This window comes from Myodes glareolus, chromosome 4 (assembly GCF_982192425.1).
Source record: "Myodes glareolus chromosome 4, mMyoGla1.1, whole genome shotgun sequence".
NCBI classification, from domain to species: Eukaryota; Metazoa; Chordata; class Mammalia; order Rodentia; family Cricetidae; genus Myodes; species Myodes glareolus.
The window spans coordinates 72,800,244-72,812,140 of NC_142029.1; the positions used below are offsets into that span (position 1 = coordinate 72,800,244).

Consider the following 11,897-nt stretch of genomic DNA (forward strand, 5'->3'; position numbering starts at 1 on the left):
TTGAGCTCCTGATCTTCTTACCTTAACTTGAGATTACAAGTGTGCGCTACCACACCCAGCTCAAGGTTTATATATATATGTGTGTGTGTGTGTGTGTGTGTGTGTGTGTGTGTATAATCTCACCTGGGCCTAGAGAAGTGGCTCATTGGTTAAGAATGTTTACTGCTCTTCAGGAGGACCAGAGTTTGGTCCCCAGAGCCCTTGTCAGGCAGTTTACAACAACCTGTAACTCTAGTTCCAGGGTTCCCAGCATCCACTTCTGGAATCCTTGGGTACTCACAAGCTTGTGCGTGCGCGCACATACACACACACAGTTTAAAATGAAATCACTTTCTTAAACAGAAAATATCTCACCTCCTCCACCCTCTCTCTGGTCACTCCCTCTAACAGAGTTTGCAAAACTAATCCAGACCATATGGACGTCATCCCCCAATGATGTGGTGAGCCCGTCTGAGTTCAAGACCCAGATTCAGAGATATGCACCACGCTTTGTTGGCTATAAGTAAGGGCCTCGATGCATGTCCTTCCCCAGGGGGCTGGTAGCGTGAGCAGAGTATTGGCAGGTGCTGCTCACTCACTTTCTCTGGGTTCAGTCAGCAGGATGCTCAGGAGTTCCTTCGCTTCCTCCTGGATGGGCTCCACAATGAGGTGAACCGGGTGACAGTGAGGCCCAAGCCCAGTCCTGAGAACCTTGATCACCTCCCGTAAGTAAGAGGAGAATGCTGCTGGAGGGGAAGTCTTTGTGAACTCGAAATTTGCACCTCCTTCTTTGGGAGTAGTGATCTGGGGAGAATCAGATTTGCTTCGTTACTGCTTTAAACATGAGCTTTTTTATTTTGGTGATGGTAGTGTGTGTGTTACTGGGGATTGGACCTAGGGCCTTGGACGTGATGGGCAAGCACTCTGCCACTAAGTTATGTTAAAGATTAGAAGGTTGAAGCCAGGCATGGTGGTACACTCCTGTAATTCAAGATTTCAAAAGGCTGAGGTAGGAAGGATTATGAATTTGAGACCAGCCTGAGCTAATCCTGTCTCAAGAAAAACCTTGGCTTGGGAGGTACAGCTCAGTGGGTTATGTGAAGAACACAAGCAAGATCCAGGATTCCATACCTAGCACCACAAAGAAAATACACACGAATACATAAAAGATTCTAGCTGATAACCCCTCGCCTACCGGGGTTTGACACAGCTGCCTTCCTGTCTGTGGTTCCCAGGGATGACGAAAAGGGACGGCAGATGTGGAGGAAGTATCTAGAGAGGGAAGACAGTCGGATTGGGGGTAAGTACACAGACAAGAAAATACCTGTATCTCCTCTTCCCTACTTTTGCCTAAGAAGCTCCGAGGATTGTTTTCCCAGGGAACCTTGCTTCTGCCTATGGCTCTTAGAACTAAGGCAAGAGCAGAGAGAAAAGGAAGACAAGCACTCCCTGGCTCTCTCTTCCCCAGATCTCTTCGTTGGGCAGCTGAAGAGCTCCCTGACGTGTACTGACTGCGGTTACTGCTCTACAGTCTTCGATCCCTTCTGGGACCTCTCGTTGCCCATTGCAAAGGTAAAGGTATGCCCCACTGTAGCCCCCGCGTCAGCTTCCCTCAGGTTGTGCACAGCTGACCTGGACTTTTTTTCTCTCCAGAGAGGTTATCCTGAAGTGACATTAATGGATTGCATGAGGCTCTTCACCAAAGAGGATGTGCTGGATGGGGACGAAAAGCCAGTAAGTCAAGCTCCTCAGTGACAGAGAAGCCATTCCCAGTGCCTTGCTGGGGAGGGGTCACCCGGGTCTAGCCAAAGGTCTTGTCTTTCAGACATGCTGCCGCTGCCGAGCCAGAAAACGATGTATAAAGAAGTTCTCTGTGCAGAGGTTCCCAAAGATCTTGGTGCTCCGTATCCTTAACCCAGGGTGGGACCTGACTTTTTGGTGTGACTAATGACAAGGGACCAAAGGGGAGGGGAGCCGAGTAGGGAAAGAACAGCGTAGACTTCTTTGTCTGCCTTCCTACTCCCGAGAAGAGCCTTCACCAAGGACTCTGTTCCGGCTTTTTGTCCTTGACTTGCAACAATCACAGACCTGAAGCGGTTCTCGGAATCCAGGATACGAACCAGCAAGCTCACAACATTTGTGAATTTTCCATTAAGAGACCTGGACTTGAGAGAATTTGCTTCAGAAAACACCAGTGAGTATACTTCATCTGGAGGAAGCCTGAAGATGGCCAGAGGGGAAAGCTAGCAAATTAGGAAAAACTGGGAACTAAGGAGCCCTTGAGAAAGGTCAGCAGGTAAGGTACTGACCTGAAATCAATCCCCAAAACCCACCTAGGAGAGAATCGACTATTGGCTGCTTCAAGTTTTCGCTCTGACCTACACACACACACACAATGAGTAACTAAAATTAACTTTTTAGGTAGAAGCTATGGTTTCTTTAAGGGACAAAAAAATATAGGGAAATAAAAGAGAGGAAGGGAAGGACTGGGGCAGGGAATGCCTCCAGGGCTCGACACCTGTGTCTCCTCCTCAGACCACGCTGTTTACAACCTTTATGCTGTGTCCAATCACTCCGGAACCACCATGGGAGGCCATTATACAGCCTACTGCCGAAGTCCAGGAACGGGCGAATGGCACACTTTCAATGACTCCAGGTGAGAGCTGGGGTTCAGACAGGGCTCCTAGACAGCAGACCACCTCATACAGCTTCCATCTTGAACAGACAAAGTCTGTGCTGCCCTTTCTGGGGCTGTCAAAAAATGGGCATGGTGGCTTACACCTGTAGCCAAGCCTCTGAGAGGTGAAGGCAAGATGATCAGGAGTTCAAGGTCATCCTCAGCTGTGTAACAAGCTTGAAGTCAGCCTGGGTTATATGAGACCCTGTCTCAAAAAAAGAGGGTGGAGCTGAAGAAATAGCTCAGTGGTTAAGAGTGCTTACAGCTATTGCTGAGGACAGGAGTTCATTGCCATTGGCCACCATGGGCACCTGCACTCTGTGCAAGTACCCACACACATACCGTATATACATATTTAAAAATAATAAAAATCTTGACAAAAAAAAAACCTGAAAGGACAGAGGCAGAGCTTATGGTGGTATAGAGAAGCTGGCGACACTCAGCTCTGTGTCCCTGTGACCTTCTTGACAAGCTCTGACTTTTACCTGGTCTCTCCACAGTGTCACACCCATGTCCTCCAGCCAAGTGCGCACCAGCGACGCCTATTTGCTCTTTTATGAACTGGCCAGTCCACCCTCCCGTATGTAGCATTGCGGAGCTACAGCCCTTCCCTCTTCCCTGTGGCGGCCCCACGTCCTAAGTTTTTTAAAAATTCAGAAAAAAAACACCACAAAAAAACAACAAAATCCTGACAAGTAAGAGAAAATAAAGTAAAATAAAGCTGCCGAGCAGAAGTTGGTACGGCCTGGTCGGGGTCTGGAGCAAGGAGCCAGGTGCCCCTGAGCCATGGCGCGTCAGGGAAGACGGACTCATCAGAGACGACAGCAGTGTTCCTCAGCTCCTCGGCTTCTCTTGTTTGCATTTTTAAGTTTGTGGTTTTTTTTTCCTGTGTGTAATAAACAACAGCAGTCTGTGGGGAGAAGATCCTCAGGCCACCTGCTGCCCTCTGCTGCCCCACTCCTTCTGGGAGGACAGCGCCCTCTGGAGTCTGCTGGGAGCATCGCTGCTGGATGGAGTTAGGGAGGAGCCTGGGCCGAAGGCCCCCTGGACCTGCTTACCAGCCCAGAAAGGAAACACCCATGAGCCAAGAGCCCGCTTAACGCTGCTAAGTCCAGGGGTACAGATGAGAGGGACATCTTTGAAAAAAAGCTGGTTTGGGTTTTCAAAAGCTCAACTTTTTTTTAAAAAATTAACTGTAACGAACATGTTCCGACTGGAGATGCCGTCCTTCACACCTCTTCACAGCTGGGACACTGGGCTGGCCCTCTTTTGTTTTTGTTGGGTTTTGGTTTTGGGGGGGTTGTTTTTTTTTTCTTTATTTTTCCTTCTCCAAATGCAACTTCCCTAATGCTAGCCCCCTGTGGTGTTAGGTGAGTGTCAGCCAGGCCCAAGCCTAGTCACAGTAGACCTGGGATCTAAGTAAGTTTTATGTTTCAAAGTGTGTTTTTCTTTTTTTTTTATGTTTTGGATGGAATCTAGTTGCCTCCAAGATTTGTGCCTTATAACATTTGGGGACCAGGGGGTAACTTCCCCTTCCTGAGATATCCCTCAGCTGTTTCCCTTTATCCCAGTGCCATGTTCAGAGACTCTTGGGGACATAAGGTGCTGCCTTTAGCCCCCGGCTTGTTGTGCATTGCAGTGAGGGTAAGCGGGAAATGGGTAAAGGATATTTCTTCAGATAGTGTATCTAGCTCTTCCTGCTGTCCACTCACCCACCCCTGGTCTACTCCCCAGCTGTTTGAAGGACAGCCCAGGCCCCTTGTCCCTAGAGCTTCACCTTTAATTTATTCTCCTCTTAATGCCCCTGTCCCCAAGCCTCCTGCCACCTGTCCCTTTCTCAGAGTCTCCTGGACAAAGGCCCTCTGGACTGAGCTGCTCAGGGACACCCATGCCACCCTAACCCCCTCTTGGCATCAGTCTCTGGTCCTACCTAGGAGCTAAAGCCTGCATGTCCGGGGCTGTCTCGGAGGATTCTTTTCCGTGGACTTGATTGGCCCTCAGTCATTAGGCAAAACTCCACGCTGTCCCAAGAGCCAAGCTATTCAGCACTAAGGTGTTTTGCACATGCCCACAGGTGGGCCCGGATGATGCCCTCAGAACCTGGAATGCTTTGAGTATTCCCAGGATGAGGCACCCGAGAAAGACACCGAGTTTACCTGGCCTGATACCCTTCTCTAGGGAAGACTGTGAACCTGAGCCCAAGGGCTGGTGTACACTTGTTTACTATGTAAGCAAGAGGCAAATGTCTGTTGTACAGTGGAGCCTTGTACAGAATAAATAGTAGCTTTGAGAAAGAAGCTGCCGGTGTGCCAGTCTTGATTTGGGAGGGGCTTAAATCTGGGACGCGCTCCAGCTTAGTGAGGGCCACACAGTTCACCACTTCTGCTGGCCTCTGAACACTGCATTCTAAAAACTTAACACACCTGTTACTTAAACTTTTCCTCTTTTTTTTTTTTTTTGAGACAGGATTTCTATGTATAGCTCTGGCCATCCTGGAACTCGCTCTGTAGACCAGGTTGGCCTCAAACTCAAGAGTTGAGCCTGCTTCTGCCTCCCAAGTGCTGGGATTAAAGGTGTGCGCCATCACTGTCCAGCATTCGATTCTTTTTTTTTTTTTTTTTTTTTTTTCCAAGACAAGGTTTCTCTGTGGTTTTGGAGCCTGTCCTGGAACTAGCTCTTGAAGACCAGGCTGGCCTCGAACTCAGAGATCGCCTTCTCTGCCTTCTGAGTGCCGGGATTAAAGGCGTGCAACACCACCACCCAGCTCGATTCTTATTTTGTTCTTTAAATAGTATGTGTTTCAGATTTTATATTCTACATATGGATTCCAAGATTGAGTTTGTCCTTGTGTTTATATGTATTTTATTCTTTTGGCCAAAATGTTTATGGGCTATAGCATACTTCCAAAGACATTATCCTATAGGGCATTGTCTAAACCCCTGGGAGAACTGACATATCTGGCAGTGACTCTTTTTTTTCGGTGACTCTTTTTTAAGAGGTTTTTACATTTACTGGGAGAGGGGTGCATGCGTGTACCTGTGGAGGCCAGAGGACAACATGCATGAGTCAGTTCTTTCCCTCCATGTGGGTCCCAGGGATCAGAAGAGACCATTAGGCTTTGGGACAGGCGCTTTTACTTGCTAACCCCCTTTAAAATACAGGCTCTGCAGCCCAGGCTGTTCTTGAATTCAGCAGCCCTCCTGCTCTAACCTACACGGTATTGAGATTACAGGTCTGAGCCACCACACATCACTCACATTTCCATAAGAGAACTGATCTGTGTAGGCCAGACCTCTGCTGCAGATGTCCCCAACAGATGCTGGACACAGTGTTGCTTACCTTAGAACAAACTGGTGACCGAAGCCCTCCATTTCCCATTAAAACTTAGAAATCGGGCCTGGAGAAATGGCTCAGAGGTTTAAAACACTGGCTGTTCTTCCAGAGGTCTTGAGTTCAATTCCCAGCAACCACATGATACAACCATCTGTAATTAGATCTGGTGCCTTCTTCTGGCATTCAGGCACACATGCAGGCAGGACACTGCATACATTAAAAAAAAAACTTAGAAATAACTGCCCCCCCCCATGTTAAAGGGTTTAGCCTGTTATCATCATGGTGGGAAGCATAGAGACAGACAAGGTACTGGAGAGGTAGCTGAGAGTTCTACACCCCAATCCACAGACATTGGGGAGAAAAAGTGACACTGGGGCCTGGCTTGAGCATCTGAGACCTCGTATCCACTCCCAGTGACACACTTCCTCCAACAAAGTCACACTTAGTCCAACAAGGCCACACCTCCTAATAGTACCACTCCCTATGGGCCTATGGGGGCCATTTTCATTCAAACCATCATATCCACTAAGGAGGTTTGATATTTGGTTTGTTTTAGGATGTTGGAGATTAAATGCAGGGCCTGTGCATGTTAAGCAGGTGTTACACTAAGTATACTGAGTCACACTCCCACTTTCTAAAGAATTTCCATCAAAATTTGAGAGCCAGGCATAGTGGCACAAGCCTGGAACACCAGCACTTGGAGGAGCAGGGATAGAGGTGAGAGAATCAGAAGTCTAAAGTCATTCCCAAATACATGGCAACTTGAAGGGCAGTTGGTGATACACACACACACACACACACACACACACACACAAGCTTCTGTTTCAAAAAAGAGAAGAGGGCCTGGAGAGATGGCTCATTGACTAAAGATACCAGCTACACTTCCAGAGGATCCCAGTTCAATTCCTAGCAAGCACAAATCAGTTCACAACTCCAGTCCTAGAGAATCTGAAGCCCTCTTCTGACCTCTGGAGGAACCGTATGCACATGGTGCACATGCATGCATTCAGGTAAAACACCCACGCACATTAAAAAGCCAGGCATGGTAGCGCACCCCTTTAATCCCAGTACTTGAGAGACAGAGGCAGGTGGATCTCTGAGTTTAAGGTCAGACTAGTCCATAAGTGAACTTCATGACAGTCAAAACTACATAGTAAGAAAACAAACAAAAAAGGGTACGAAGCCGGGTGATGGTGGTGCACACCTTTAATCCCAGCACTGGCAGGCAGAGGCAAAGAATCTCTTTAAGTTCGAGGCCAGCTTGGTCTACAAGAGTTAGTTCCAGGACAGGCTCTAAAACTACAGTGAAACCCTGTCTCGAAAAACAAAAACAAAAACAAGAACAAAAGGGGTACGAGCTCTTTAGGGCACACAGCGACATTGTCTGCTGGGGCTGGGAAAGGCCCCTGTTTTATCCATTGTCTGTGTTACAAGAATGAGGGGAGAAGCCACTGCACAGACAGCCGGGCACGGGATTGAGATCATTTCTTCAGCTGATCTTAGAACTGATGCTCCTCCCACTCCCATAAGCTTAGAATGTTCCATCAGGATTCCTCTTCCTGGCTACCTTCACTGCTCTAAACACCGGGAGAAAAAAGTCCATCTAGCCATCCTTGCTGTGGCACAAGTACCTGCTGGCAACGGGGCCTGTGCTGCAGTACGCCTCACCTCGCGGAGGAAGACAGCTTATTTAGTTGGTTGGTTGGTTGGTCCATTGGTTGGTTGGTCCATTGGTTGGTTTGGATTTGGCTTTGGTTTTGGTTTTGGTTTTCCAGATAGGGTTTCTCTGTGTAGCCTGGGCTGTAATGAAACTCGCTCTGTAAACCAGGCTGACCTTGAACTCACAGAGACCCACTCAACCTCCTGAATGCTGGGAATGATGGGAATAAAGGCGTGGACCACCAGGCCCAGCTCGGAAGACAGCTTTTTTAATCTGGGAATTTCACAACAGTGGGGAAGAAAGATTTAACTTTTATTCTGAGACAAGATCTCATACAGTCCAAGTGGCCCTTGAGCTGCCTAAGGCCTAGGATGAGCTAAGTCTGCTCCTCCAGCTTCGACTTCTACAGGGGCTGAGCTTCCATTACAGTCCCATGTGCTTTCACCATCCCATTTTAGCTGATAATGGGAATTGAACCCAGGGCTTCTGGTATGCTAGGCTGGAGCTTTGCCCCCCCCCCAACCACACCAGCAACATAAGAAAGATTTGAATAAACCTTTGTGGCTCCCTCTGAGGAACTTGAACTTCCCTGTCCACCCCAGGAGTGACAGGACCCAGGATGAGATGTTTAAAAGCTGACGGCTTCTCCCATCAGCCACAGGTAAACAACGTCTTCTAAACAGGAAGTGGCTCGCAGCCAAGTGATGCCTGGTTTTTCGGGGGTGGTAGAAGCTGCCCTGTGCATTCTCTTTTCCAGAGCACAGACCGTAAAGTGGGGACTCAAGTCCAGCCCTTGCCCTTGCTCCCAGCTTTCCTTTCTCTGCTTAGCCTGTGGTGCCATCTCATCCCCATGGCAACGGTCCCTAGGACTGCACCAAACCCCAAACAGTCGGTGCATTTTCTTTGCGATCTGCTTCGCCTCCTAGCAACTTGGATTATTTCGCCCATTCTCCTGCTGGCCCTGGCTGAGAGGAGGCACTGCCTCTGCAGTTGCTTTTGTGACCTTGAACAAGAATCCCCCCCCCACCTTTGTAGGCCTCCAGCTCAGAAATTTTCACGCTAACTCACTTTTCTTCCAAATATACACTTGAATAGGGACTTAACACACCCAAAGGCCCCTGGCCCAGTTTACAGGTTGCTGTTTGTTTGTTTGTTTGTTTTACGTTTACCTGTTCTAGGAGGACAGCGTGTACACACACACACACAGTGGCATACGTGCGGAACTTTCAAGAATCAGTTCTCCTACCACGTCAATCAAGGCTCTGCCACAAGGGCCCATACCGAAACGGATAACAAGGAGATGCAGGGACAGACCTGTTCGCGCTAGCCATCACCCCAGCCTCAGAGTTCATTGTTGATAGCTCAATCACAGCCCGATTGATATTTTATGGATCTTTAGGGTTGAGAACTTAGTGGCCACCTGTCATTTTGACAGGGTACAGAGAGCTCAACAAGACCTGCCAAAGACCTGGCTGCGGCAGAAAGAAGATGGAGCTCACCTAGCCTTTTGGTTGAATCGTTGACAGCCTTCGGCAGGCCTCACAACAGAATTTTCCTCCCTTATTAGGAAGTGAACCGAACAGCCATGTACCATGCACATGTGCCCAGTGGCAAAGCCAGCGTGAGCTAGCCAAGCCCTGCTAGGATCTGTTGGAGCTGGGCACGTCCAAGGATCCCTACCCTTCAACTCTCATGGGCACAAACAACCACCTGTGTGGGTGGCAAAGGGCAGGAGGAAGTGGCTGGCAACCACAGCTCAAGATGACTTAACCTCCCTGAGCCAGTTTCCCCATCTGTAAACTGATTATGATAATACCAACTCAGAGCTATGAGACTGTTTAGGAAAAAAATGTGGCACACAATAGGTACTCGATTGGGGGGTAATCTTTTCTCATTGCTATGACCAAATACCTGACAGGAAGCAACTTATGGTCAGAGAGTTACTCAGAGAGTACCTAAAAGCATTCGCTATACAAGCCTGCAGACCTGAGTTCAATCCCCACAGTGGCGAGAGAGAGTTGGTTCCGGAAAGTTGACCCGTAACTTCCAAGCTCACACCTGTGCGTATATGTGTGCAGACACACACGTCTTTTATTAGATAATATTAGTACATGAGTATGCGTTATTAGATGATAATACAGCCTTTTGTTAGAACTGGGTTGGCAAGAAAGCTCAGCAAGTAAAGGCCCTTGTTGCCAAAGACTGGCAACTTAAATTCAATCCCTGGAATCCACATGGTAGAAGGAGAGAATCGCTCTTGGCCTCCACAGGCATCTGCACACATGTGGTACAGGCATACACACACAAAGTCACAAATAAAAATAAACCTTGGGAGGAAAAAAAGATCATGTCTCAAAGAAATAAAAAAGGTTTCCAAGAAAGAGGATGCAGTGGCTGAGAAAGCAACCTCCTTAATAGACTACATGGGCTGCCCTCAAGGCCTTGGAGATAATTGTCTAATGGTCTTCATGCATCTGGTGTCAATGTTGTCCCCAACCCGGGCTCCAGGCAGGTCTGTGGGTGCCTTTGGGAAGCCCCTAGCAGTGGCCAGGGTTCACATTGGTCATGTCATCTTATCTGTCCACATTAATCTGTAGAATAAAAAAAAGTCATTGAGCCTCTGTGTAGGGACAAGTTCTGGCTTCCAGAAGATTCCTATCTCTAAGTAGTGGGAGTTCACTCAGTGGCAGCTGAGACATGGCTCATCCCTGGTGGCTGTCCCCTGGACAAGTGCAGGGCCCTGCACACAGAGGGTTCCACTGTGCTGCCCTATACTCCCACCAAGTCATGACTGATAAATCCTACCCAACCTGAACTGGAGATAGACAGGAGGAGGAGACTCTGAGCCCCACTAAGCTACTAAGAGGAGGGTAACCAGCTCCATCAGCCCACCCACTTCATCCCCAGCCAGACCTGATGCCTGCAACCTTTAGTGAATAACCACAACATGGGGCTCACCCCCAAACTCACCATCTGCAGAGCCCAACGCAGGCCAGTCCATAGGTTCTGATCCAGTCTCTCTCTCTCCCTCCCTTTTTCTCTCTCTCTCCTCTCTCCTCTTTCCTCTCTTCTTTCTCTCGTCTCTCTCTCTCTCTTTCTTTAGACAGGGCCTCATTATGTAGCTCTGGCTATTCTGGAACTCACTGTGTAGACCAGGGTTGTTCCAAACTCACAGAGATCCGCCTGCTTCTGCCTCCCAAGTGCTGGGATTAAACGTGGGAGCCACCATACTTGGCTATTCCAAACGCTGCATGGCTAGGAATACTGCTCAGTGTGGTCCAACCAGAAATGGGCCAAGACTTGTGGCCAAAGAATACCTATCACAGCCTCCTGAAGACTCCTGCCCGCCACCCCACCCCCCACAGCCACCTAAGCTGGCCTTCCCTGAAGACCAGGACTGCTGAACTCTCCGTTCAGAGTCCAAGAAGAGGCTTGAGGCCTGGACAGAAGTAGCCAAGCCTCTGAGAGAGCATTGGAGAAAGGCTGTTTTTCCGCGTACAGATCTGCCTGCCCCTTCCACTCTCCTAACACAGCATGGCCCCCTCTAGAGGACAGTTGTAGACATACAGAACACAAGCTCCATTTTAACTCATCTCTAGCTTCTGTGTGACTTCTCAGAGCCTTAATAGTGGCTTTTGAAAATGGTTATGCCTGAAATGAGAGAAAACAATATGTCAGACCTCTTGCCCAGGGCCTAAAACATTACCGACATTCTACAAGTCATAACCAGGAACACGGAGTTGTTCTAGACTCAGCCCGGCCCAACCCCGTGATGAAACGAGACAGCCGGACAGGCCTTTGCCTCTTGCACTGGAACAGCTGCACAAGGCAGGGATGGGACCCTCGGCTGTGGTGTCGGCCTTCTACCTAATGACAGCAACCATGACCAACAGCCTGACTCCACAACTCAACCTGCCCACGATGTCAGGCATCCCCCCACCCCCGTCCTTCCTCCTGCAGGCTTGTGGACCCAGATGTGGGGAGCCAGCCCCTCAATCCCATGCCCGGCTGTCTGTGCAATGGCTTCTCTCCTCATTCTTGTAACACAGACAATGGATAAAACAGGGGCCTTTCCCAACCAGGTATGAAAACACACTCCTAATAGCAAGGAGACAGAGGCAAAAGGATGGATCCAAGTGTGAGGCTAGCTTCAACATATAGAGACCCTGTCTCGAAACAATAACAATAATAATAGAACAACAAAAATACAGAGTTGGAGCAGAAGCTCTGTTGCCTAGGCTGACCCAG

The 11,897-nt window shown here is 48.7% G+C and overlaps 1 protein-coding gene across 4 annotated transcripts in view; it reads left to right on the forward strand.

Moving 5' to 3' along the window:
• Usp2 (ubiquitin specific peptidase 2) overlaps positions 1 to 4,953 on the forward strand; it is a 28,335-nt gene extending 23,382 nt beyond the window's left edge. For all 4 annotated transcript variants that reach the window (XM_048416931.3, XM_048416932.3, XM_085688640.2 and 1 more), the window contains 9 exons: positions 391 to 502; positions 594 to 704; positions 1,215 to 1,279; positions 1,448 to 1,551; positions 1,633 to 1,713; positions 1,805 to 1,883; positions 2,066 to 2,173; positions 2,515 to 2,635; positions 3,157 to 4,953. In XM_048416931.3, the coding sequence (XP_048272888.2) occupies positions 391 to 502; positions 594 to 704; positions 1,215 to 1,279; positions 1,448 to 1,551; positions 1,633 to 1,713; positions 1,805 to 1,883; positions 2,066 to 2,173; positions 2,515 to 2,635; positions 3,157 to 3,244 (869 nt within the window). In that variant the 3' untranslated portion in view covers positions 3,245 to 4,953. The remainder of the gene's footprint in view (positions 1 to 390; positions 503 to 593; positions 705 to 1,214; positions 1,280 to 1,447; positions 1,552 to 1,632; positions 1,714 to 1,804; positions 1,884 to 2,065; positions 2,174 to 2,514; positions 2,636 to 3,156) is intronic.
• Positions 4,954 to 11,897: the final 6,944 nt, after the last annotated feature.